This window comes from Chenopodium album, chromosome 4 (genome assembly GCF_948465745.1).
Source record: "Chenopodium album chromosome 4, dcCheAlbu1.1, whole genome shotgun sequence".
NCBI classification, from domain to species: domain Eukaryota; kingdom Viridiplantae; phylum Streptophyta; class Magnoliopsida; order Caryophyllales; family Amaranthaceae; genus Chenopodium; species Chenopodium album.
Window position 1 is genome coordinate 43,032,945 of NC_137837.1, and position 27,568 is coordinate 43,060,512.

The 27,568-nt window shown below is 34.5% G+C and overlaps 1 protein-coding gene across 1 annotated transcript; it reads right to left on the reverse strand.

Annotated features, from left to right (window-relative positions):
* Positions 1-5,294: 5,294 nt before the first annotated feature.
* LOC145626955 (AUGMIN subunit 6-like) lies at positions 5,295-25,154 on the reverse strand. The gene is made up of 13 exons (XM_081679393.1): positions 24,887-25,154; positions 24,745-24,801; positions 24,569-24,663; positions 20,324-20,474; positions 20,078-20,203; positions 19,840-19,996; positions 18,282-18,342; positions 17,902-18,202; positions 17,650-17,772; positions 14,513-14,668; positions 14,169-14,412; positions 13,590-14,063; positions 5,295-6,041 (listed from the first exon to the last, which is right to left on the reverse strand). The coding sequence occupies exons 1-13, from the start codon at positions 25,100-25,102 to the stop codon at positions 6,001-6,003; spliced, it is 2,202 nt and encodes a 733-aa protein (XP_081535519.1). The 5' UTR covers positions 25,103-25,154; the 3' UTR covers positions 5,295-6,000.
* Positions 25,155-27,568: the final 2,414 nt, after the last annotated feature.

Sequence of the window (27,568 nt, forward strand, 5' to 3'; positions counted from 1 at the left end):
ACGATATATTATAAGCCCAATTCCGATGAATAATGAGGAAGTTATGGCTAAAATACTAAACTGGGCCCGATTTGGTTTTTATATGCGGCCCAATGATCTAAAGGAGGGCCTATTATTAATTATCATTCGTAAAGCTATTAGGATTGATTATAGTCTTCTAGAATACTCTAAAAGGTTCTCTTAAATCCTAATGGAGTTAGGATCGATAATTATGTTTCAAAGAGTTTGAAATTGAATAAAACTACTCCTTTTTAGAATCCTTGTTTTGTACGAAGTGAAATATATTCAGATTTTATTTCCGTGCCTCATAATCTTTATCCAAATTTTACATGGTTGGATAGACCTTGAAATTATCTTTCCAATGATATATTATAATATTAAATCCGAGGTATAACGAAAAAGATATTAATGGAATATGAAACTCTATCCAAAACTGGCCATATATTTTTATATACAAAGGATTTTAATCTAATTCTAATTGGGTTGGAAAGTAGACTTCAAGAGCTTTCCAACGACATATTATATGCCTTATTTGGACTTCTGGATCAAAGGATATGATAAAAACAAAATCCGTAAAAACTGTTGTCCATCGAGTTTTATTTCGATTCGAATTTGGATTCTTTTCTTATTCTTCGACCCTCTTTTTTCTCTATAAAAAGAGGTCATATCTCCCCCTTTTTAATCATCAACTCTCAACCAAAACTCTCTAATTCTCTTCTCTCTCTAAGCTGAAGCTTATTCTCTCTCTCCCTCTTTCTAGCCTAGCCTTTTACAAACACAATTCCTCATACATTAGCACTAGACACACCTAGCCAAGTTCGAAGTTGCCTTCGCCCTAGACGTGAAAGGTTTGATATTTCTAAGGGTTTTTTCCCAAATCTCTCTTTCAATTATTTAATTTAATTGTTTGATTTTATTTTTCTTGAAGTTACTAACGTGTGTATTTTGCTATTAGAAAGAGGTACGAAGCATCCAAGTAAGTGCTTTATGTAACACCCCAATAATTCTCTCTTTAAACCTGTGAGTACCCTGAACAAAATCTAAGAGAATTACTGGCGTGCTACCGCCACGTGTTCAAACGTTAAGGCTTTATTAGAAAATAGCAGCGGAAAAACTAAATCAATTTTAGATAAGTTTCAAAACCAATAACCAAAACCAAACTAAATCTTACAACTTGGAACCATTAAGGCCCTTATTCAAAACCCAAATTAGTTAAAATAGTATAAAATGAAATTGAGTTTAATGAATTCAAAAGTAAGTAGCAAAATAAGTAGTGAAAAGTAACCAACACTCCACTCTAAATCCCACAACCATGATACGAATGCTGAATGTGTAAGAACTTGTGGTTAATCTGCTCCCCAATATTACAAGTGTAAAAATTGGATCGTCACAGGGTCATTGAAAGGCGAAGGCCATGACCAAAGAAAGACACACAAAGCACGCAATCAGCAAAGCTGAGTACATACAAGCTGCGAAATAAGTTAAGAAATCCCTAACATGCTACTAATAATCAAACATCATGCATCATTAAATTATAGACTCAACACACAACTCAACTATCAATTTTATTAAGTCTTCACTAGTTGATAGTAGCTAACTTATTTATTTATTTCATTGGATTAAGCAATAGACAAGGTTGTCCAACCCATGCTCCATTTGGAACATCAATAAAAGAAAAACCCCATGCCTCCTTTCGGAAACATCAATAAACATCCAACGACCACGGGCGCGACTCCGTGACCGTAGTTAGTATGAGATCTCACCTAACTCCTAGTTTTTAAAAATATATATATATTTGAAATAAGAGACTCGTAGATCAGACGGCCTCAAGAAAAGTACACGGCTAATACCCCATGTACCCCAACCCCTGATTGTCATTACTCCAGATGTGCACCAATCCAGAGTTTTATTGTTCATCCATCTTGCACTTTACGTGATTTACATGTTTAGATTTAGTGATGACTCATATATATGCATAACAATACAAACATTCTAAACACAATTCAATCAAACAAGGCAATTTTCCAATTTCAATTCTTGATTTATTAGTGACAAACAACACTTATTATTTATTCCTTTACTACCTCGGTGTATAAACACCTTGAGTGCATAAAGGCACCCCAAAACCTTAACCTCGTCTTATAAGACTTGAATTCTTCTTTTACTCATCCTATTTGCATAATCATGAATGAGTAATAAATTAATCTTTACACTAATCGCATACCTTTGCCTCTAAGCGCACCTTGCATAATTAGAGCACAAATAATACTTGCAATATAAAATAGTGCACATCATATGAAATTCACAATGTATAACCAAACAATTTAACCCAGTCATCTAAGATACATGATACTAAGTTCTCGATCTGTCCTTAAACATGCACCTAAAAGCAAGGTTTCGTAACTTGTACGTACCTTGAATAAACGAATTGATATGCCACTTTACTATCTAGAAATCACCTTCAATAAACTCCTCTCCTAAACCAAACAATAACATCTCAATCAATACCCAATCAATCAAATTTACAGCAATACTAACTTACTTTAAAACCTTCCCTTTTGTTAAAATTAAAGGTTTATATATAGTTTTTTAAATTTTCTTCATAAAAACCTTAAAATACACTCTTATACATGAAATTACAGCAAGCTTAAAGTTTGATAAAAATCTTAAAATTATTTAAAAACCCCTAATAATCTCCCTTTTTTAATGGACGATTAAACCCTCTTTATAAAACATCAAAATTAGTAATTAGAAACTATTTCCAGCACTTAAAACTTCAATAAAAAAAACATATATTTATGCTTAATTAACTTTAAACATAATTAATTTTATTAATCAAACTCAAGGATAATATTTTAAGCATAAAAAACTTCGTTAAAATCAAAAACTGCCCGAAAACCATATTTAGAGGCTGAATTTGGCCACGAGAGGGTGGTGCTCACTACCAAAAGTAGTGAGTCTTTTTTAAAACGTTGTTTCCACATGGAAAACAATACTTTTTTTTTATCAAAATCAAATGAGTTCAGAACCTAATCGGGATTAAAACGGGATTAATATTAATGAACGGAAATCTAAAATTTAAAACACGAATTTAAGTGTTCAAAATAATCTGAAATTAAGTTAAACTAATCCGTAGTTATAATCACCAAAAATTCAAAACATCATTAATATAAAAGCCCCAAATCAATTGTTCATAAAAACCCTAAAATCATGATTTTCAATAATTAAAAACCCTAGGTTATAAAATCTTAAAATTATGACATTTATAAAATCTGAAATTATAAATTTTAATCATCAAAATACAATTTGATACTAATTAAATTAATTTCAAACAATAAAATCAAAACCCATAAATCAATTATTATAATTACACAAATTAATAAAACAAAGGAGAAAGAAAATAAGACTAACCTTTTTGTGTGGGAAATTTTTGCGGATTCGTGGGGTATTTATAGGAGAGAATTGTAGGTTAAATAAAAAGATTGGGCCTCATAAAAATAATGGGTCAATTAAGTAAACAAATGGGTTAGGCTTGTTTGATTGGAAATAAATTGTAGATTAATGGTGCATAAAATAATTTGTTCAAATAATTTTCGACCCAGATTAATAATTTGAAACTTCTGAAATTAAATTCCGAAAAATAACAAATAAATAATATAAAATTTCATTTATAAAATATTTAAAAAATACGGAGGTTTACACTTTAATTGTTTAATTGATATTATGATATAGAGATCATGTTTAGGTTGTTATTTTTATTTCTAATATCATGTTAGGATGTTTTTCTTAATTTGATTTTTGGGGTGACAACAATAAGTTCCTAGTATCATGTTTAGGGTAAAGAATATAATGTCAATTATGATTTCTTAGATGTCTTTTATTGTCTTTCCTAATAGTATCATGTTATGGCTATATATTTGATCTTTGATGTTTAGTGACATGATAGGGTTAGTTATTAATCTTGTTAGTATCATGTCTAGGATCTTGCCATTATTATTATACTTTAACATGATTATTTTTATGATTATTATTATGCATATTATGTTTATTATTATGTTGCTTGATATATATTTATTGTTATTGCTTGATCACACCTTTTATGCATGTTTAAAGGGAATTTGTACTTGTAATCACGCTTAATAAGATAATTAATAATCTTGTTTAGGGTTATTTTGATTATAATTCAAGTGGTCACCAATAATAGATTTATTTGTGCATTAATATTCAATCAACATAGATAAATAGGTTTAAGGTTAAACCTATTGATTGCATGTTAGTCAGAAAGCGCACATGAATACGATCAGAATAAAGTAGAGGCTTATTATTAGAGCAGGTTCAATCTCTTTTAGGTTGGATTTGCACCTTCATTCCCGAATTACCAGTCATAGTTCCAGACCTTTTGGAGTTAACGATCCCTTGGATCGTTAAGGGGTATAACCTTCACATCGTGAACGGTTTACAAGTTCCTAAAACTTGTTGGCGACTCTTTTGCTCTAGCTTCCTTCCCTTTGGACGCCACCATGCTTAAGTGTATGATCACAATGGGGTTCAAGTTTGGGGTAATGCTTGAAATATTCCCTACAGATATTAGACTAAAACCGCTACTTAAGGAATACCGCTACTTAAACTAACGGTTTGTCTCTAAAGGAAAATATACCCCAAATGTATTCTCAAGCCTACGTGGACTGTATTTTTGTAATAAGTTTCATTCTAATGCAAAATCGTAAATAAGTTTTTAAAAAGCTATATTTTTGTAAATCATTCTATTTTTCACCTATTCATGTGCTCATGCATAATTCATTCATATTATTCTTTCACAACTTCCGTCATCAATTTAATATATCAATATATAACCACTTCTTATTATACTACCTCCAATTCAAATTACTTGCAACTTTGGAATATTTTATATCTCACAAATAATACCCCCTAAGTTGCAAGTAATTTAGACCAGAGGTTGTACAAAGTATTTGTTAGAAGATGAGGGACTTTATTGCCAGCCAAAAAATAAATAAAAAACATTGTACACAAAAGCTTCTTTTTTGGCAGTGGTTCATTGTGGGCTCGTCAAAAAATAAATCAATTTACATCTTGACGTTGTGTTGTAAAATCATTCTCAACAAAGATTATATATTACAAGGACATACTCAAATATGCTTACAAAGAGAAGCAAAATGAAGAACTATATAGCAATGACCATTATTCTAATTGCAGACATCTTCGTGCCATCTTCAACATAACCCATGTTTGTTTAAACTAGCATCAGCAAAAGTGTAATAGGACACAAACTCCAGTACAGTTACATTTCTAAACAAATGTTATACAATATATTCATACACAAGAAAAATTTGAAAGTAATATCATTATGCAACAGAATAGTGTACAAACATCATATAGACACAAACAGAAACCCAAAGCCACATCAACCACGGTGAAGAATATGTTCTGAAACCAATAAACAGCCTAACTTTGATGATGTCCAGCTGCCTTATATCATCAAACCCGAAAGTTTCCACCCCAAAGGTAATCCATTATGAACAATTGAACATCCTTACAAAAAAAAACAATATATGGCTCGCTCCATGTCTAGTCCATCTGCAAAACTTCAGTCAAACAAAAGCTAAACAACTATGCTGCATGATGGAAGATATCTGTAAATAATCCTCAGTGTCAAACCAACAATTAAAAGATATATCTGAATATGGTGCACCAGCTACCAGCTACAACTGTTAGGCTTTTACAACCATGTAACATATGTCAAAATTAACTAGGCTGACCCTATTGTTCCTTTGGTTTGCTTTATCGGGGTCATACTGATTAGCACTATAGGCAGACTTTGGGTTCTAATGAAACTTACATTCCCACATCTGTGGATTCATATCTTCACTAATTAGCATAATGTGCAGAAAAAAGTATTATCAACACTTCAACCGAACAGCATTCAGATGTAGGGATGAAAAGACAGCATATTGAAGAACCACAAAACAGGATGACACCCATTTAATGATCCATCAAAGCAGCATCTGTTTCCGAAAGCGGTGCTGCATTAAATAACATGATCTCAAATTGTTAGAGGGCTTCTGGTACCAAGAGAGCTTTTTTTGCACCATAGAGATAGAAAAGACAAATTTATATATGCTACAATGGAGATAATAATGGGAAAATTTGTCAATTACTACCTCAAATAAAGGTACCTAGTCAATTACTACCCTGAAAAAACAAAACTGTTAACTACAACCTCAAAAGTCAAATATGTTGTTAATTGCTGCCCTTAAAAGTGATTAATTTGTACAATTACTCTCTTCAACCATTTTCCGACAAATGAGCCTTTTTATGATGTCACTTATTATCTTAAATATATCATTTTAATCCCATTTTGTGACCTCTAAGTCACTTTATTAGTTGGAAAGCGTAATTTATGACTTCACTTATTAGCCGAACATGTATTTAATGGCACTTTAGTCCCAATTTAACTATTTATCAATCATTTTCCCCTTAGCTTTCATATAAATAGATTTAAAGCGATAAGTGACATCATAATTAGGCTAATTTGCCGAAAAATGGCTACAGGTAATAATCGTACAATTAATCACTTTAAAGGTGATAATTAGCAATTTTTATTTTTAAGAGTAGTAATTGACAAATTTCGTACAATCTACAATTAAGGAACCTTAAGAAACGAACTTATCATCACCTCCACCTTCACCACCCCACCCTCTACCAAACTCCATCCCCCACTCATCCCACGGGGGGAAGGAAAGTAAGGCCAAAACCCCTTATACTACCTCCGCTTCGGATTACTTGCAACAGTTTCCTTAAATGGGTGCTTCACATTACTTGCAACAACTTATTTTCTTTCCTTTTTTTAGTAAAGTTTTCCTACAAATTTACCAATTTACCCTTACTGTATTTTTTAAACACCTTATTACTACTCTTAATCTAATTTTGTTAAACTTAACTCCAATTTACTTTTTTTAACCACTCCCACCAAATTTACCCAATTTCTTTTAAATCCCCAATCCCCCAACTACCTTCATTCATTGCTTCAACATTCAATTCATCTTGAATATGGTTTAAGGCATTTAATTCTAGGTTTATTTTTCCCACAATTCACACCCCTAAACCCTAATTGTTCATATACCCAATTCTCTCTCTCTCTCTCTCTCTCTCTCTCTCTCTCCTAGTGGTTCTGTTTCTCTCTCTTGTTCAACTGGTTTTTCTCCTTTCTTTCTCCTTCATCCTTGGTTTTTCCCTCCCTGATACTTAATCTCACACTAAAAATGGCTTCTTCAGACGAAGAAAACCCATATCTTCAATGCTATGAGTCCCTTTCTGCTTCTACTAGGCTCACTTCTCCTCGTCCTTCCTTTACGAGGTACATTCCTCGATGTGGTACGGGTGAGATGAAACCTCTTCGAAGAGCTTCAATCATAGCTCGAAGGAGGATAGGGGGGCTAAACTCGTGGAGTACATCTCCAGTGACGAGGAGGAGAAAGTGGTGAAGCCTAAGCGATCTAAAAAAGTAAATCCCCCTTTTGTGGCTGCAGCTGCATATCTGCAACGGTGGATCTGGTCGAAACCCCTGTTGCGGTGGTCGATCTGGTGGAAAACCCTGTTGAAGCCGATCCTCCTTTGGCTGTTGTCCCTGCTGAACCTGTTGATGTGGTTCCAGACACTGGATCTGAGACTGGTAGTCTCAACCCATGGAGCTGACTGCGGAGGAGGTCCTACTTCTGGTGCGAAGCGCATCTGCCTAATGGTCTTGAGCCAGATGATGTGTACATGGCTTATCTTCAAAGATCTACTACTCCCAGTACTACATTCCCCCAAATTAATGGGGCAGCGTAAACTCTTAAACCCTTTTAATTTAATTTTTTGTAGCTTATTTATGATTTCCTTATGTTGGTGGGTGTTGATTGTTGGCTATGTTCCCTGTTTAAGTCTTGTTTTTGTTATTGATCTTATTCTGGATTTGATTTGTTGCCTTGGATTGAAGTTGTGGCATTGTTGGTGTTCATACATGGCTATGTTCAACCTTTGCAGCGTATAAGGAGGCTAAGAGTAAGGCAAAGGCAGCTGTTCGCCAAGCAAAAGAAAAGGCATATCAGGAGGTTTATGAAAAGCTTGATTCCAAGGAGGGAGAAAGGATCATTTATAAGATGGCAAAGAGAAGACAAGAGGCAAGGAAGGATATTGGCATGGTGAAGTGTGTCAAAGATAAGAACCAAATGGTCCTAGTGCAAGAGGAGGGCATCAAGGACAGGTGGAAGGGGTACTTCGATGAATTATTTAATGGAAGTAATGGAGTTGTGATAGGAGATACCTCTATGAGTGATGAAGAAATCAACATGGAGTATGTGCGAAGGATTAGGAGAGTAGAGGTGGAGATTGCACTGAGGAAGATGAAACCTAAGAAGGCGGTTGGCCCTGATGGGGTACCGATAGAGGTGTGGAGGTGTTTGGGTAAGATTGGTATTGATTGGTTAACAAACCTTTTCAACAAGATATGGACGGCTACAAGGATACCACAAGATTGGAGGAAGAGCACCTTGGTCCCGGTTTATAAAAACAAAGGAGACGCTCAAGATTGTTCTAACTATCGAGGAATTAAGCTTATGAGCCATACTATGAAGTTGTGGGAAAGGGTGATTGAACAAAGGTTGAGGGCATGCACAAGCATTTCAGATAACCAATTTGGTTTTATGCCTGGGAGATCTACTATGGAGGCAATCCATTTGATAAGACAAATGATGGAGTTTTATAGGGTAAAGAAGAAAGATCTTCATATGGTCTTTATTGATTTAGAGAAGGCATATGACAAGGTGCCAAGAGAGATACTTTGGTGGGCAATGTTGAAGAAAGGTATCCCACGAAGGTATGTAGACCTAGTTAAGGATATGTATCGGGATGTGTCAACAAATGTGAGGACATGCGGAGGGTTGACAAAAGATTTCCCTATTACAATCGGATTGCATCAAGGGTCTGCATTAAGCCCTTTTCTTTTTGCAACGGTTCTAGACGAATTAACTAGACCAATTCAAGATGAGGTTCCATGGTGTATGCTGTTCGCAGATGATATCGTTTTGGTGGATGAGACTAAGGATGGGGTTAATGTCAAGTTGGAGCAATGGAGGCAAAGGTTGGAATCTAGAGGGTTTAAGCTAAGTCGGAGTAAGACTGAATATTTGGTATGTCGTTTTGGCACTCAGAGGGGGACAAGCAATGAAGTGGTGAGTTTGGATGGAAAGGATTTGACCATGAGTGAATGTTTTAAGTACCTAGGGTCGATCATCCAGAAGAATGGTGACATTGATCAAGACGTGACCCACAGGATTAAGTCAGGGTGGCTTAAATGGAGAGCGGCCACGGGAGTGCTATGCGACCGCAGCATTCCCTTAAAGTTGAAGGGAAAATTCTACAGGACTGCCATAAGACCAGTGTTGCTCTATGGTACAGAATGTTGGGCTTCTAAGAAAGAGCATATTAAAAAGATGGAGGTTACGGAAATGCGCATGTTAAGGTGGATGTGTGGAAACACTTTAAGAGATAGAATCAGAAATGAGGTTATTCGCAAGAAAGTAGGTGTGGCGGGCATTGTAGATAAATTAAGGGAAAATCGTCTGCGTTGGTTTGGACATGTAAGACGGAGACCCGAGGGTGCACCGGTGCGAAGAGTGGAAGAGTGGGACCATGGAGGGATTAAACGAGGAAGAGGGAGACCAAAGATGACTTGGTTGGAAGGAGTGAGGAAGGATATGAAGTGCATGGATTTACGTGAGGATGAAGTTTTGGATCGTAAGGGATGGAGGAGAAAGATTTATGTTGATGACTACACGGAATAATCAAATTTGGTTCATGTTAGCCGACCCCACTTTTGGGATTAAGGCTTTGATTGATTGATTGATACATGGCTATGTTCCCTTCATGGAGTCCTTTTTTTAGTTTGATCTGTATAAGATGCATGTTTGGTTGCTTGAATACAAGTTAGTTCTCTGTTTCTTGTGTATGTTGGTTTGGGACTTAGTTACTTGTTTGAAGTTGTAAATGCAGCCTTGTGAAGTCACTGATGCTTGTGACATATGAGTCCCATTGGTGTGCCCCTATTAGATGCATTTAGTCCCCCCCCCCTTTCATATGCATCAGTGTTATTATGTTTCAAATGATGAAGGGACATGTTTCAAATGATGAAGGGACTCAACTGATAGCTTATTGTTCAGTGTGGAGGCTCTAGTGACTTCTTTTGAGGTTGCTGTTGAGGTGCCCACTGTCAAGATTGCTTTGAATGAAAAAACACCCTGATGGAATTTGTTAGCATTTTCATTCAATCAAAAACATGTGAAGCTTACAAAAGTTAGGACACTAATCCTTTGAGCCCTAATACATGACTGCCTAGAAATGAGGACTAAGAATTTACCAAAATACACATAAACAATACTTAAACTAAAACAAAAAAAAAAGTTTAGGCTTGCATGGTTATGTGTGGCAGTCTATGAGTCCCAAAAGCATATTCACTGTCCTTTGCTTACTTAGTCTGCATCTACCTCCATGTTGGCATCTTGTTGTTGGTTGCTTGTTGTTGGCACTTCAATTGTGTACAGATACTGCACCACTGTGTTCAAAAGCTCTCTGTCTACTTGTAGGAAGTCTGGTAGTTGCCCTAGACTGTCCAAATGTCTCTTTTTCATGTGTGGTGGAACAAAGTTGTTGTTGCCCTTCCTTTCTAGTATTTCAAGCATGACTGTAGGATAATCCATGTATACTTGTTCATTGTTGGATCAAATTCCTCCCAAGCTTATTTCACCCTTTCTAGTAATTCATTAAGGTTTTTGGGGAAAGACTGATACTGAATGGACTGTATGACCCTAAATAGACCTAAATCCAAGACATTTAAGTCTGGACTTTGTGCTGGTTGCTAGACAAACTCAATGTTGAACCCATATGCTTGACGTGCTTATGTGAATTCTATATCCTTAGGGACTTGGTGTGGCCTAGCATTATCCCACTGTATTAGGATATCCTTTGGTAAATGGGGGGGCCATTTCTCATGTATAGCTAGAATTACATGGTTGAGTAGCATGTCCCTTATAGCATCCTTGTTCACAGACTGGACAGCCTTAGTTTCCAATGTTCCCTTGGCTCTGTTCTTGCTTGTCTTTTTTGCTATCTCATACTTACAAAACGAAACAACCTAAACTTCCCATCATGCAAGAGATTCTTGTTTTCATCATAGAGTGGCTTCCTAACCATGCCCATGAACATAGCCTTCAATTTAAACCTCCTAGACTGTTGAGCTCTATATGGGTTGTCTTCATTTGATAGCAGATAAAATGTTCTTGTTTTTTGGTTCAAGTAGAACCACTTTTCATCAATGTGTATTGTGTGCTTCATATCTCTGAAAGTTGGATCCCCAACAGATGGAAAAGGGTAAACATAGCTTAAAACCCACTTAAGTCTTGCAATTTTGTGATTATCTGTGAGTGCTGGGTGATTAGTTGATGTGTGTGTTCTAAGTCTGCCTTTTTTCTTTAATCTGTGTATCACTGAGGAAGACTCATGAAGGGAAGCACCATAGCTCCTTTCAGTGGTCCTCCTCTTATACAGAGGGACATACACTAACCACTCATCAGAATATTCTTCGGGTTTATGCCCTGTTTTACCTAATTTTTTAGTTCTAACATCAATAGAAGTCCCCTCCCCTAAATGTTTTTTTAATTACCTGGAACTATCTAGTTGTTGATCTGTGAACATTGCGTTTTCTGGCCATTTTGGATAAAAATCCAAATGGTAATGAGTCCCCTTCTATATTCACCAAAATTTCATCAACTAGTTGTCTCTAGTTCTCTGTTTGCCCTTCTGCCATCATCTACTTCTTCATTTGGAGTCCCCTCTGTGTTTGTGTATCATCAAGATCTGCATCATACCCACCATCTGTTTGTTCACCATTCTGTTGCTCAGTTTCCATTTCTGATTCTTCATGGACTGAAACATGAAGTCCCATGTTGTTGTCCCATTGCTGCTATTCATCTTCATACAATTGAGGCATGCCATAAAAATCAGATTTAAAGAATTCCAAGAGTCCCCTTTTTTTTTTTTTTTTTTTTTTTGCAGAGCTAGTGAAGGTGATGAAGTGGCGGCTGTGGGTTTTTTTAGCGGTCTTCAATGGAGCCTAATTCAGTAAATATGGATGCTGCTGGAACTAACTCATCACTTAGAATTAGGATTATTAACAACTATCTTAGTGAAATTGTAATTTACTAGGGCTGCCTGTATTTTGTGAAGTTAAATACTGTTGGTTTTTGTGAAAAATAGTTTGATATTATCACCCCCCCCCCCCCCATATTATCCCATCTGAAATGAAGTGAAAAAAAGATGGGTTTATTTGGAGGGGTGACCTCTTTATAAAGAGGTCATTTTGTTTGATTTAAATGAAAAATTTTGAATTTGGGTGAATGTTTAAATTTTCGTGGAAAAATTAGGAGGGAAAAACAAAGTTCCCAAAACAAGTGGGAAACTTGTTGTAAAGTTAGAAAAAAAAAAAAAAGGGGGGGGGGGGGGGGGGAAGACCCACTAAAAAGATTCCCCCCACATGCAACCAAAAAGTAAAGAAGGGACCACTTGCTTTCCCTCCATTTTATCTCTCCTAATACTATAACCACCCCTTAATTAACTACACTTCAATCTTTTGCCTCGGCCTCCGCAAACTTGTACTTTGTTGCAAGTAACTCGAAGCGGAGGTGGTATATACGAAGTATTATGCAATGTTACCTAAATTGATGAACCCTTAAGGAGCTTGATAACATGATATAAAGGGTTCGGATCCAATGAGAAAGATGAGAAGGATAAATGTTCATATTTTCTTCATTAGATGTGCAAATTTGATTTTTGAGCTAATAAAAAATTTCAATATTCTGGAAAGAACAGAAATTGTGCACATAATGTACAAATTTTATGCACGTCAAATTTGTGTTGATTTTTTTGCACATTTGATTCAAAATATATGCACATTTAGTATAAAGATTATACACATAAAATACTTCTCATTTTTAAGGAGCTTCTCAATTGACCCTAAATCATAAATTACGTCTTTCAGTTGATAAATTATTTAATAGGTCACCAAAATAAATGACAAGGGTAGTAAATCTTACAAATTAATTACTTATTTAAAGGCAGTATTTAACTTTTTTTATTTTTAGGGTAGTAACTGACAAGACGCTATTTTTAAGGTAGTAATTCACAAATTTTCCAATATAATAAGAGACTGTTGTAGAGGATAATTTAGGAGACCCGTAATTGATACAAAATGAAGGTTCATCAAGTGTCAAAAGTTCCAACAATTTTCTCAGCCAAAATGATGAGAGACTTTAGTAGCATGTAGACTTAAAAATTGAAGATTGCTCATATACACAAAAGGGTATGGCAGAAGACGTACAACTTCCTTTGAGATATGTATTGCACATACTAACTGAACAAAGTACATACATGTATGAACATATGAAACAAACCATTGATACCAGGAAATATATTTGAATAGGAGAAAATCATTAGGAAGAAAGATGAAGCAAATCTTTCAGCAAACTAAAAATACATACCTAGTAAATCTTCATATGCATCTGCTAGCAATGATGTTTCCATAAGTAAAGGTGGAGAGAAGACTTGATCCGGCGCCTCATCATGGTCATAAAAAGATGTTTGCGATTCAGAAGCTGCATAATTTGAACAGGAAGCAGACAGAAACCCATTTACTCGATCATACTCTGAAAGTGAATCAAACTCATTAAAAGCATCTGATACTTCATCAAACTTTTTGCCTCCACAATTGTCAACAATAGAATTCCCAAGTAACAAGGACTCGGCTTCAGAAAAAAATCGGTTATTCCTAACTGAAGATCCCCTCTGTTCGACACCCACAGAAGGAATTCCAGCAGTTGAAAGAGGAACAAAGAAGTGCTCTGAACCATCTTCTGAGTGGCTATCACGTGATGATTCATAATCACATGATTTTGTAGCCAAAGCTGCTTCTCGGACTGACCGCTTAAACTTCTGGACATATAAAGACTCTGAGTCTGCAGAAGTAAATTATTCAGATATAGGCCATATTAGATAGCAGAAATCAAAAACAGAAACAACAATATAAAATAAATAAATAAAATAAAAGACTTGCTGCAAACCTTGTGGCAGAATATCCATTGCATTATTCAAAAAAGCACTATCAATACTCTTCCTTTCAGATAAATTATCTCCATGGTTGACAGAAGAAGTAAAACTTTTTTGTAAATTTCCCCCTTTCGCTGTTGAGTTTGGCGTAAGATTGAACAATGGAGGAAGCTTTAAAGTAGGGCTTGCAACTGCCTTCTCAAGTTGAACATTGGACATTTTTGACGTAACTTCAGCAGTATCATCACTTTTACCAATCTTAATAAAGAAAAAGTACAAAGAATCAAACATTAAAACATCTAAGCTTAAATCAGCTTCTTTAACATATACTGGGAAACCAAAACAAAATTACCATTACCTTCCCACTGCTTTGAGCTTGCATAGGCAAACTAGACTGGCCAGGACATTTATTCATTAAAGGAAGGCTGGAAGAAACAGTGTTAACTTCTTCTGTGAGTTCTTCTATCGAATTTTGAATAGCAGGCGCAACTTCCTTAAGTTGATTTATTAAAACCTGACAATCATGGTACCTTAATTTAAATATATTACTTTTAATATTAACCAGATGTCCAACAAAATGAACAGAACAACTAGGTCAACTTTTTTTGCGACCATGAATCCAAGTCACAACCCTATAAGAGATAAATGAGTCTTTATCTGAAAAACAATAATACACTTTCTTCTAAATGCAAACTAAGAAAATGGGATGGCATAATATTAGCTAAGAAAATGGGATGCATGCTTATTATACAAACAGGGGGCTATATAACTAAAGCAGGATTGACAAGAATAGTGTATTACTCGTAACATTAAGTCATTAACTAATACCAAATCTCAAGTCATCTTTATCTTTATCGCCTTCTCTCAAAGACTAGGTACCACCCTATTCGGATGGAGGCTAAAAACAACCATGTCAAATTGGTAAACTGAAGAGACCCCTTCATTCTTGCAAATATGACTTTGCCAAAATTGGGTATACACTTTAATTGAAATGTTCTCGCAGAGAAAAGATCTCTAGTCACGGTTGGTCATTGAAATGTTCTCACATAGAAATGATCTCGCCGCAGTGGTCAAAATTATAATTATCATTACTGTTCTATAGTATTTGAGTATTTATAAGTCAATGCTTTATAAAACGGAAAAATAGAAACATTTCTAGTTAAATATTCACAACTAGAAATTAGGCAGAGATAAACCTTCTTGATACAATACTTGACTTGAGCATGGAGATCAAGGGAACTTCTGTAGTAAGAAAATATATACAAACTCTTTGGATGCAAAAATAAAAATATATATCACAGTCGGTTAATTGGTATATTTTAATGCTTATCCACTAAGTGGGTCTGTTTTCTAATATTATGGGCCGGCTAAAACTAAAAAAAGAGATTTCGTAAGAGTGCTTGAATCCATTTGACAAGAGATGGGTTGCAGCTTATTGTTTAGAACGGTATTTCGAAATTCTCAATGAGTTTCATGAAAAGGAAGCCATGGAAAAGGTTTATATGCCACATCGCCACTTTTTCAATTCCAATCACAAGCACATTTACAAGTCTTTGTCCAACAGAGGAAAAGTCAATAAGCTAAATGGTGGGTGAATCTAAGGAGGCATACTTAGCACTTTATCAACAAAAATTGAATGCATCTTTCCAAATTTGAAACTAATTAACCAAGCTTGTATCTCTATTCAAGTTGCGTTTCAAAGAATTTTAATGGTAACTTATAAGCTCCAATGGTCTGACTCAAAATCACGTCAATATTTAGAGACAAAATGTCCACTGGTGACTCCATAATTCCATTTTGGATACTCCTTTCACCATCATACCCATAGTACTCCACAATATTTACACATTTTCACACTCTCTTACATTATCTGACACCACCCACCTTCTTTCTTTCTCTCTCATATACGCATACACACACTCAGAGTTTATCTTACACCCACAACCTTTTTACTTTTTCTTACACCCCGTCATCTTTTTCAAAGTTTTCGTAAACTAGGTATCTGGAATAAGCAAGTCAAACAAATAAAAAGTATAGGTAGTACACTGTACATAAACAATTTCCATTTTGTAGAAAGAGAGCTATTTTAAAAAGTTCTGAAATTTATTAAGTGTTCTTACTAATCCTAACACATCCAATGGAGGGCTTCTTTCGACATAAATCTTGGTTCCCTATTTGAGTCCTCCATTGGAGAAGCTCAATGTTTTTACTTTTTCTTGTCCTTCGTTTCTTTTTAGTTGACACTTATTTTGACTTTGGACACTATTTACACAGGTAACTTTGACCTTTTTTTTTTTGTGATTTATTTTTTAAAAATAAAGTCATTGCCTGGTCTTGTTAAATTTGTCTAAATGTATAAATATAAGCCTTTTATTTTTACTTTTTGACGATTGAAGATATTTATGTTTGAAATCATACAATAGCAAACTTGCCTAAGGAAATGTGTCAATTAAAATGAACCAATTAATACATATAAAACTAAAAAAAAGTATTAAAATTGAGAAAGAAAACAGTGTTGATGTGATGGATAGAGTAACGTTAATATGAATGGAAAATGAGGAAATAAATATTACCTCCGTTTTTTTAGTTGACACGTATTCTTTTTTGGGAAGTTTTTTTTAAGTTGACACGTTTCTATTTTGGACATATTTTCTATTATGAATGGTCAATTGTACCCTTACCTCTCTCCTGCTCATATCTGATTATTAGACCAATCTCTCTCCTCTCTCTATCACCTCCTCCTGACCCAATGAACACACCAACCACATGGCCACATACTAGTATCATACCTCATCACCATCCCCACCACCACCACTCGTCAGTCGTCACCTCTTTCTCTCTTCTTCCTCCGCCTTCAATAAATCAAAAAACCCTCAAATCATCGAACCCACTAGATTAAGATCTCTATTTCATCAATCATGTCGTTGGCGGGACTAGTAATTTCATCCCCACATAACAAACTAACAAGGTGAAGATTTGGGATTCTTTGATTCAACTTTTTATATTGAATTACTTGAACTTTGATTGCAGCATCATATTTGTCATCCTTCGTCATCGTCGTCTACTTCTTCTAACACGGGGTATTTGAGAATTGAGATCTAAAGCCCCTAAAGGTAATAGCAGTTATTGGGCTGTGAATGCTTTTGAATTTTTAGATACTTATTAAGGTTGAGTAATTTTGTGGGTTTTACGTGATGAAGGTAGTGACGAAGGTGAGGCGGTGCCGGAGAAGTACGTCTGGCCGATCTGGGTGGTGGCGATGGTGGTGGTGGAGTAGAATTAGTAGATAACTAGATATAGGTGTGGAGTTGGGGTGGGCTGGTGGTGGCTCATATGCCTTTCACATGTCTATCTCACTTCTCCTAAATATGTGTGCCTAAATCAAACGTGTCAACTAAATGGAAACAGAGGAAGTAGATTAGAGGGGAAAGAAAAAGTGGGAACTTTAATTTGGACCGAGTCACCAAATTACTAACAGGCCCATGAATACTACACCTGTATACTGGCCAAGTGTTGTCGATGTTCAACCAGGGTTGTTGCCAAACATTCAGCATGACCAGTTCCACCAACTTGTGTGCTTCGAAGAATTTCTGGACCCTCTCCATCATTAGCTTTTGCCTGCAGCATACAATATAGTTAGAAAATACCCAATAATAGTCGTACCAAATGTTCAAAGACAAATTTTACCAAGATTGACATTTTTTATCGTAAATTTAATGTAAGACAACATTAAATTAAAAAGTATACCAACTGAAGTGATTGCTTATGGATTCGTTGTAAAGCATGTGTCCAGCGCCTAAGAATCTCCGCAACATCAACAGTGGGATTCCCTCTTCCACTTCTGTCGTCCACTCGGCCTTCTTCATTTGTTTGTGAATGGGAAGAATCCACACTTGTTCTTGGCATGTCTCTGTTCAAATTGGCAGATGACCCATCAACCAGCTCTTTCTTATCTGGATGAGCTGTAGCTTGGTCACCAAGCTTCCCTAACAAGACCTGTGAGCTTTGATCCACACCAGCAAGTAAAGCTGAACCAGAGATGCGATACCTAAATAACTCATAAATCAGTGCAATTCTTCAGACACTAGAGCACCTAATCAATAATGATTGCAAAGAACCAAATATACCTGTGCTCTCGATGGGCTATTAGATCTTCTATAGGCCCTGAAGCAAGTACTTCATGCTGACCTGACGACAGTAACAATGTTATAACATCAAGTGTGTTGTTTATTTTATTTTTTTGGGTGAAAATTCAAAATCAATTGTTCTTGACACAGCAGATCAATTTTATTTTTTTTAAATGCAGCATATAAGGTGATTATGATATAGCAGAACATTACCTCCATCGAAGTTAAGTAAACCTCATAGAACTTGCTAAAGCCAATAAGAGTCATACATATTTGAGAGTTGAAAAGAAAATATTTGAAATTAGACAGACAACATGAAAAGATGCAGCACTAGCGTAAGGTAACATAGCACAATATTGATTAAAGCGAAAAGATATTAGCCATCAAGATGATTTCTGTTCTAATATTGCTATGCGGATAAAATCATAGATTTAAATACAGAGAACTGAAAGCATTAACTGACATAGAAGAAGGAAATATGAAGTGGCCTCGCAGGTATGCAGGCGTTTGGGGGTGGGGGTGGGGGGTATTATGTCCCAAGGAAAGCACATTAATAGCATATGACAAATTGAATTCCCCGTGAGCTATGCAACATGAAATGCTGCAAATTAGGTAATCATGCTACCGATTAATGCTTCTAGTGAGCAATATATTATATCAATATAAATCAGAGTTGTGTTTTTAATTGAAATTTATGTACACCTGTTAAGAACCACAAATTTTTTTAAAAATAGTCCACTTCCATACAAGGAGAAGACTAATGGAGTACTTTTTAAACTAGCCACTTTGAAGGTATGGCATGAGCTTAATGCTTAGAAGAGAGCAATTATATCAAAACTGAATTTTAAATTAGTAACAAGTGCATGTTAGTAATTCTTACTTATAAATATTAGCATACAAACATCATTTAGATATTGTTGTAGAAAGAGTAAGGTGTGTTCTGTCAAATAAGTTACAGGGTTAATCACGTCTAATCAGGGCTAATCGGGTCCTATCAGGTGTACATATAACATGAAAATAAGGTCTAATTAAGTCCAATAAGATAAATTCAAGTCAACAGAACAAGCCCCTAATCAATATCACACAAAAGATTCGGAGGGCTAATTCTACTGACTACTACCTCCGTTCCTTAAATATTGCAACATGGGGATGGGACACAAATTTTAAGAAGAGGAGAGAGGAATAAACCATGTGCTGAGGAGAGAGAAAGAGTGAAAACGTGTGCAAATAGGCAAATTTTGCAATATTTGTGAAACTTCCTAAAATGGTAATTGTTGCAATATTTATGGCACGGAGGAAGTATTTTATATACAGAATATAATATGATCTTAGACAGGACATCATGGTATAAAATGTTTTCCTTCTGCAAAGCTAAATCAACAATTTAACAAGAATTCAATATTTGCCTAAATATACAGAAGTCTTATTTCCAAGGGAACACAAGATAGGGAATATTTGACGATAAGCCATGTAAATCTCAATTCAAGCATAGCAAAAGACATATAAAGAAGCACATACAGAAATTAGATGAAAATATATTCACAGTAGCTCCACTTACTCTTACGAGATAATAAGGACTCCCATAATCGAGTAGCCTTAGAGACCAAATGAGAACTTTGACTTGAACCAGAAGCACGTTCATCCCATATTTCAGCCTCCATCTTGGCTTTGTTTCTCAAATCCTGAAGCTTTTCAAGCTCTTGTTGCAGATAGGCCTAAACCAGCAAATTGAAAGAAAATGAGTTTTTGTAATTTTAAGATGGCCTCCAAGTGTTTCATATAATAGCAATTCGTACCTCTTCTGCACAGAGACCCCGATACTCTGCAGTCATCTCATGAGCCAAACCTGACCACATCACCTGCCTCTGGACAGCAGTTTCTGCATTTTTCAGGAATCGCTGTCGTTCAAGAGCTATCCTGGCCTAATGAAATGAGGGGTGTCATATCCACCACTCAGGTAAATTACATATTCGCTTACACCAACGAATATCCTAGGCACTAGAGTTAAGCATGACAGAAAAGCATATATATTACAAAGATACCTTGGTCACAGGAAGTAGTGCAGCAGCATGAGAAAATGCCACATCAGTTAGGGAACTGGGCAATGCATTAGAAGCAACGTCAGCTGGAAAAGTTCGTCGATGAACCTCACGTAAAGCATGCAAAGAAAGTTGCCATAATAATTCAACGAATCTGAAATCATACACAAAGCCAAAAAATAATGATAAATAAATAAATTCAGTTATCTAATAACTGAAGGGCATAACTGAGAACAGACCAAGAAGAGCCTCCACCACCCAGACATAAGGGAAAAAAAAAAAGGCACTAGGAAAATAGCACAAAACAATAGTGCCCTTTTCTGCATCATAAAAATACAAAGCCGTGCAATACTAGGAGGCAATGAGGGTTTCAAGTTTAAGTCCAAAACTTCTTAAACCAAATATATCAAATTTGTAAGGAACTGCACACAATTCAAATAATAGATCCTTAAGAACTGTAAATTGAGATAAGAGCAAAGACTTTTTAGCAAACAATTCTCTAAGCATGCACAGAAAGTTGCCATAGCAGTTTGCTAAATCAGCAGTTACTGAAAAAAAAATCCATACTCCACCAATTGAAGAGCTAAGACAAACCAAACAAGTTTCCAACCCAATCAGAAAAAAGCAAGTTATAAGGTGCAAACCCACTAGATACTATGGAATTGATAATTATATACAGGAAAATTCTAACAAACAAGGAGCATAGCTATGATTTGTAGATCTTTATACTCTAAAATTTACGTTTCCATTTGAGAGAGAGAGAAAAAAAAAAAAAAAAAAAAAAAAAAAAAAAAAAAAAAAAAAGGTCTGACGGAGCAAGTACAAAAGGGTGTACGCCTATTTACAAGAGGGGGACATGTAATAGTAAATGGGCTACATTAATTGAAGTTTGCTAATTTCTGATACCCTTTTGTTATTATCACATGTACCCCTCAATAATAACTCAAAGCAAGATTTAAAGTTGATTAAAAAGAGATTAGTTAGGAAGGTTTTTCCGCCAAGGTGACCCAAAATTATAGTCCAACATTAAAAATAACAAAGCCTCTACACATCTTTGTTACTAATTATACCACTTCTCCATCGTTAGATCAATTAAGGAACATACCACTTCTCCATTGCTAGATCTATGCACCACGCATCTAAGGACTCCTACATCAAAATCTCTAACGATTGGGAAAATTGATTTAGCAAAAGATGTAGACATGAGAGGATATTACAATGTCAAGGTTGTGAAATCCTCGAAAGTGTTAGGGTATTTTCTAGGTGTTCGGCCCTCTGTTACGAACGAATGAACGCTTGTATATATAGATGCAAAATTAGAGTTTACAAGTCATCAAGCTCCGCCACTTACGAGGATGTTGCGCGTAGACCTTGAGGTCACACGCAACACCTACATGCAAGGATGAAACTCGTGCTCAAAGCATCTATCGTTTTATATATTTATTTATTTTTATCCGAGATTTTTTTTTGTTGTTGATGATGCTCAAGGTAGAGAGGAATACTAAAAGAGCTGGAAGCTGATGGTGTTGATACTTCTTTCTTAGTTGTAAGCTTATTATTTTGCTACTTTTCAATTTCTTAAATCGAGTGTTCTGGCAGTAACATAGCTGCATATAAAAAAAAAGAGTCCCATATCAATAAGGGCAGTTGGATTTCATAGCTTAATAAGAAGGGTCAATGGGTACATGATTTACATATTTCGTTGGCTATACAGATTGAAGCTGATATAAATTTTATTTTTCTGTTATTAATTGTTACTGACTTTTTCTAAATCACAATTTTGCTTGCTTAAACTCCACCAGTGGGTTAGTGGGTTTTCCGCTGGAGGAGGGTTACGGTAGGCCAGTGATAGCCAATGTAAAACTTTATCGCATCGTTTAACATGAGCCACGATGATTGAGAGTAGTACTATGATGGGCGACCTCCTAGGAAGTCAAGTTCTCATGTTAGTTCATGTAGTTGACCCCGCTTATGAGATTAAGGCGTTCAAGAAGATCTTTTTTTAATTTATTGGATATTCTAAGATATATGCGCGTGATCTAACATTCACAGTTGCGCTTGACATTTATGTGCAACCTTGATTCCGCAAGCAAGCATAAAGCAAGGTGATGTATTTAAACAAGCTTTTATACATTATTAACGGCTGCCTAATATGTGGTAGTGTATTCTAAGCCTAATTAATAAACAGAGTTGGTTCATTTAGGGATAAATAATCTATTTAGGCTTAATCTCTACCTTCACATTCCATAGTTCATAGAAATATAGCGTCGATCCAGGAAGAAGTCAATTCATGTCTCATCATCGCAATATTTGTTAGGTTAGCGGCCAAAAACAAAAGTCTACGTTGCATAATAGACTTAACACTATCTCAATTCTTATCGATTGCCAATGCCACCCCTTAATGAAATAGCTAAAGTTCTCCCATGAAGACTATTTGTACTCTGATTTTCATAAAAGCTTGGGATCCTATCCTCTTCATTGTTTCAGAATAATCAACATGATTGAAACACCATTAGGTTGTGTTTGGGAAGATAGATTTCATTTCAAATGCATCATTTGAATTATTGAATTTGAGTATTTCAAATGACATGGTTTACCTTGTCATTTGAAATCCTTACCTTCATGGGTTATTACTTGGTAGTTGTATAATTTGGGCAAATTCCTCATTTGAAATTCTTTGACATCCAAACACTATAATTGTCCCAATTCCGAAATTTCAAATGAAATTCTAGAATCCAAACACACCATTAAGGAATTTCCATGTTGTGATACCCAAGACAGTGAGAGAAATGCTACAAATGAACTTATCTCAAAACTTGACAAGAAGGTTAGAGCTATAAGAAGAGGTGTACAGAATTTGATAGATTGTTAATTGAAGTTACTACACCCCTAAAGAGACACCTACTAACATACACATCCTAAAGCAATATAAACAAAATTAATTGCATCTGAACTATGTTTTTTCAAGTAAAATTTTTAAACATCACAAATTTACCTTGACAAGAAATCTATTCAAGTAAAGGCATTGTCGTCAAAGGATATTTTTACATTCCATAGCTCAAATTTTTATAAAAATTGAGATATAATAAAATGATGTCATCAAAGTAGAAAAATAATCACCAAGTAATGCGAAGAATCTTCATCTAACCACTCGGAGGAAAACCATAACAAACCAAGGTTGTGCAAGTGTACAATCTCAATGCTTTAACAAAAAGTATTTGAAGCAACTTGATGCAAGATTATAAATGTAGCATTTTGGTTAGTTCTAATATACAATAGAGCTCTATCTTATTAATGTGAGTCTGATGTTCGATTCATACATCGTCAACTAGACAATATTGTGATTTAATCTTGATTATTTCCATATAAATAGTCAAAAATTATATAGATTACATAATATCACCAATCTAAATCAAAGATGGCAAGAGGTCTTCATGGAAAAATAAACAAGCTTAACAAATCAGGTGTTAATCATTGTTACTTAACAAAGTATTTAATTGTGCACATCCTATATTAAACTCCTGGATACACCAATGCCACTCGAGCAACCATTTACTATGTTAAGTTGCACGATAAAGTGTTCATTTGGAGGTGTAAGAATCATATTCTAAGTTCAAACCACATAAAACACAATATATCCTTAAAAGCACAGCTTATCCTTGGTACTTTTGAGCACTCCAATAAGTAAGAGCAAACCAATACTCCCAATGCACAACCAGCTCCTCCCCTATTATAGCGTATAACCTCACATTGTACGAAGTAAGCAAGAACGACACAATGGCAGCTTGACTCAATAAACAACTTCTAGTGAGAGCTAGCATTTGCTTTATTACATTAAAACTTACATAATGTTAGAATCTAGACAAAAGCCTTTCAAATGAAATTGGTGACTAGAAGAACATAGAAAATGAGTAGGCAAGAAAGAAGAACATAAACTATCATCTTATTAAAAAGGATTGAACCCATTGCCTTTGACTCAAATTCAACATTTTACTATCTAGAGTCTCTTACTTTTGTGCTATGTAGAGATTTTAGAACAAATAAATCAAAAAACTGAAAGTGACAGGATAATTCAACCTATACTTTAAATTTTCGGTTCATTTTTTTGAAAAACCACAAATTAAACACTGATCCGAAATCGTGATTCGTACTGTAATGATCATTTTCTCCCAAAAACACATTTACAAGAGCAAAATTCAAAAAAAAAAAAAAAAAAAGTACGAGTATGAAAAGGAACTGGCCACCAACCTGGGTCCACAACATGTTGCAAGAGACGAAACCCTTGAATTACTCCTGGGAAGAGCACCTTGAGATTCAAGTTCACTAATAATCCCTTGAACAACCTGTGAAACAATTCCCATCATTCACAATTCCAAATCAAAACAAATAAATAAATAAATAAATAAATAACTAGAATCAATCACCTTACGAAAATCGCGAGACTGAGCAGAATCGAAAATCGGCCAAACCTTGTCAAAATCCTAACAAAACAAAACAAAATTAGGCGAAATAAAGAAGAAATAATAAAGTTTAAAAAAAAAAAAAAGAGGAATATTGATTTAGAACCTTGGCAGATTGAGCAGGACCTCGGAGAGAAGAAAGGATGAAGTAGAGAAGTTGTTCGCCAAGTTTAGGATTGGAATGCCGGAAAAGACCAACACGAGGAGTAGTGTTGGAAGGAGCAAGACCGATGATGGATGGATCGAGGCCTAAGAGCAAACAGTTAGTGTACATTGCGCTTTCTAGCTCTATTTCTCTCTCTTTCTCTCTGTCCATCGTCATTTACCCCTCTCCTCTCTCCTCTCTGTTAGTGTTGATTTTGAATTTTGGGAATTTGTTTTGGGTTTTTCAAAAATTTAAGGAGCTTGGGACACGATCACATTTAAATAATAACCATGTGTCCTTGTCACACCATGGTACCATCTCAATTCCACATCATATAATTTCACTAATATATAAATTGGCCAATTAGCCAAATTGGTATAAAAGTTAGCACCCTTGTAACATATTGGTATAAAAGTTATCGTCGGTGACATATTGGTATAAAATTTAGCAATTTGTAACAAATTGGTATAAAAGTTAGCCACCAGCGACATATTAGTATAAAGTTTAACAAATTGCGACAAACTGGTATAAAAATTAACAAGCTGTGACATTTCACCCTTCTTTTCTTGCCGAATGAGTTTTTTTTTTTTAAATAAAAAAATAAATAAATTTGTTGTTAATTCTCATTTTATGATAAATAATTCTCTCCTTCATGCTCATTCACTTAAGATAATCGATAAATAATAACAAAAAAATCGTGAGTTCAAAAAAAATCTCAAAAAATGAATGGAAAGAGACATTTTTATAATTTAGTGTCTCAAAAGTGAAAATTGTCATGTAATAAGTTGTGATATTAATGAAGTTGGGAGAAAATATATTTATATAAAATTGAATTTTTGAAACAAAAAAGCTCGATATAATCTTAAAGTATTTAATCAAAGAGTTTGATCTTGTAAATTTTCTTGATTAATTCTTCTGCATAATCTTGAATATTTCTCTATATATTCCTTTTTTTTCTCATTTTTTTTTTTTCTTTAACTATTTTGGGGGCTTTTAATAGTTTCCAAAAATAAATATTTAAAGCAAAAAAAAGGTAAAGGAAAACAATAGATTTAAGCTACAACAAATAAGAATTATCTTTTGTACAATATACGCTTATTATTCTAAGAAGAAAGAGGGTTGTCATCACTAATAAACTTTTATACCAATATGTCATCACATGGTAACTTTTATACCAATACGTCATCGGTGATTAACTTTTATGCCAATCTGTCACAACTTGCTAACTTTTATACCAATTTGTCACCGGCGATAACTTTTATACTAATATGTCACAAGGGTGCTAAGTTTTATACCAATTTGGCTAATTGACCTATATAAATTCGGTCTCACCGTTAGGTCACGAGACATTAACACTTGACATTTTAGTTTTTCAGTGTCGAGCCATATAAGACATGAATATGTATTATTGTGACATATATAATGTTAAGTAAACAAATTTTAGATAAACTTTTTAACATAAAAACTAGTGTGTACCCCGGGCGATGTCCAGCGTTGCTAGTTTGTGTACTTCTTGCTATAATTTTGCAATTATGTTCGACTATTTGTATAGTAAGTGTGTGTAATCCCCCGTATTTTTAAATATTTTATAAATGAAATTTTATTTTATTTATAATATTTATTTGTACTTTTCCGGAATTTAATTACAAAAGTTTCAAATTATTAATATTGGTCAAAAAATATTTTAGCACAAACTATTTTATGAACTTATGTTCTACAATTCATGATCATACAAACAAAGCCTAGTCCATTTCATTTACCTAATTGGCCCAATAATTTAATGAGGCCCAATCTTCTTACTTACCCTACAACATTCTCTCCTATAAATACCCCATTAATCCCCAAAAATTTCCCACACCAAAAGGTTAGTCTTATTTTCTCTCTCCTTTGTTTTATTAATTTGTATAATTATAATTATTGATTTATGGATTTTGATTTTATTGTTTGAAAGTAATTTAATTAGTATCAAGTTGTATTTTGATGACTAAACTTTATAATTTCAGATTTTATAAGTATCATAATTTTCAGATTTTGTAAATTTTATAACCTAGGGTTTTTAATTATTGAAAATCATGATTTTAGGGTTTTTTATGAACAATTGATTTAGGGCTTTTATAGTAATGATGTTTTGAAATTTTGGTGATTATAACTAATGATTAGTTTAACTTAATTCCAGATTATTTTGAACATGTAAATTCGTGTTTTAGTTTTTAGATTTTCGTTCGTTAATATTAATCCCGTTTTAATCCCGATCAGATTCTGAACTCATCCGATTTTGATGAAAAAATAGTGTTTTCCATGTGGAAACAACGTTTTAAGAAAGACTCACTACCTTTGGTAGTGAGAACCACCCTCTCGTGGCCAAATTCAGCCTCTAAATATGATTTTCGGGCAGTTTTTGGTTTTAACGAAGTTTTTTTTTTACTTAAAATATTATCCTTGAGTTTGATTAATAAAATTAATTATGTTTAAAGTTAATTAAACATAAATATATGTTTTTATTGAAGTTTTAAGTGTTGGAAATAGTTTCTAAGTACTACTTTTAATATTTTATAAAGAGGGTTTAATCACCCATTAAAAAGGGAGATTTTTAGGGGTTTTTATATAATTTTCAGATTTTTATTAGACTTTGAACTTGCTGTA

Coding starts and splice junctions, on each gene's coding strand:
- LOC145626955 (XM_081679393.1), bottom strand. CDS start 25,102: ATGACGATGGACAGAGAGAAAGAGAGAGAAATAGAGCTAGAAAGCGCA. Junction 14,064..14,168: donor AATGGATATTCTGCCACAAG/GTTTGCAGCAAG, acceptor TTACTTCTGCAG/ACTCAGAGTCTTTATATGTC. Junction 6,042..13,589: donor TGCATATGAAGATTTACTAG/GTATGTATTTTT, acceptor TATTTAATGCAG/CACCGCTTTCGGAAACAGAT.